General features: G+C 59.0%; 1 protein-coding gene across 1 annotated transcript in view; it reads right to left on the reverse strand.

The window, feature by feature from the left end:
• Positions 1-1,264, reverse strand: part of CARD11 (caspase recruitment domain family member 11) — a 35,185-nt gene that overhangs the window by 30,096 nt on the left and 3,825 nt on the right. Inside the window, 1 exon segment of the mRNA XM_045284374.1 lies at positions 150-287. Within this exon segment, the coding sequence (XP_045140309.1) occupies positions 150-287 (138 nt within the window).

Genomic DNA, 1,264 nt, shown 5'->3' on the forward strand with positions numbered 1-1,264 from the left:
TGTGATCCCAGGGAGCCCGCAGAGTCAGGGACCCCGTCCATCTTCAGAGAGAGAGAGAGTCCTGGTTGGCAGGTCACTGTTCCGGCACACACACGCACACACCCCTCCACTCGGGTCCCAGTGCTCCCGCCGGTGGCACAGCCACTCACCCACAATGGTGGAGAATCTCCGAGTGGGCTCCTTCCCCGTCACCAGCTTGTACAGCTCCGGGTAGTAGAACTCCAGGCTCTCCAAGAAGACCACGTAGCCCCTCTGCCCCTTGGTGTGCAGAATGTCCAGGAGCCGACCTAGGAGGAACCGTGCGGTGAGGGGAGTCCGCCCGGCCCTTCGCCCGGCCTCTGGCCCTCACAACCCTGATCCCAGTCTCCTTGCCCTCCGTGCCGGCTTCCTGGCGCTCAGAGCCCCTGCCCATGGGGTCACTACCAGTCGGAACCGACTCGCCGGCACCTAGCAACAAGAACACCCCCTCAGCACACCCTGACAGCATCGTCCACAAATCCTGCCCCTGAGGTAGGTCTGGGACTCCCATCAGTCGCCAGCTGGCACCGAGCCAGCCCCAATGCCTCCCAGGAGAGAAGCAACGTTGACCTTGCAAGCAGGGGCCCCACATGAAGACAGACGTGCTGACCTGCCTGTGCACAGACACACAGACCCAGGCAGACCAGCGTGGCCACAAAATGCTTGTGGGAAGCTCTTGTGGCTCCTGCCTCCACTCTTCCACAAACTACGCAACGTCCCCTTGCTTTCACACTCACTGCCGTCGAGTGGATTCCGACGCAGTGACCCCACAGGACAGGGTTTCCAAGACGGTGACTCTTTATGGGAGTGGAAAGCTTCACCTTCCTCCCATGGAGTTGCTAGTGGTTTTGAACTGCTGATCTTGTGGTTAGCAGCCCCACCATGCCACCAGCATGCTTCTCGATGTGCATAAGACCAGTGAGGTGGCATTGATTGGGACCCCCGCCTGCGTGTCCCTAGAACCTCACCCCTCCCAGTCTCGATGGCCATGATCTCTCAGGAGGATTTCCCTGGCTGTCCTCATGAGGGACCTCGGGTGGGAATTGAACCCTGTGGCAATTACATCATCTATTGTCAGTCTGAGACTCGAGTGAAGGGGTGGAGTTTAGCCTGTCGATCAGGTTGCAGCTTTGTGACCTCATTTGGAAGTGCTAAGGAGATAAATAGCTCGCTGGAGGTGGGACACATGCTCCCTTCCTGCGAGGAATTGCTGCGGACAAGACACTTGGAGCTACTCTAGAGCCCT

This window comes from Echinops telfairi, unplaced genomic scaffold (assembly GCF_000313985.2).
Source record: "Echinops telfairi isolate 266 unplaced genomic scaffold, ASM31398v2 ScPeMD7_5;HRSCAF=22, whole genome shotgun sequence".
NCBI lineage: Eukaryota > Metazoa > Chordata > Mammalia > Afrosoricida > Tenrecidae > Echinops > Echinops telfairi.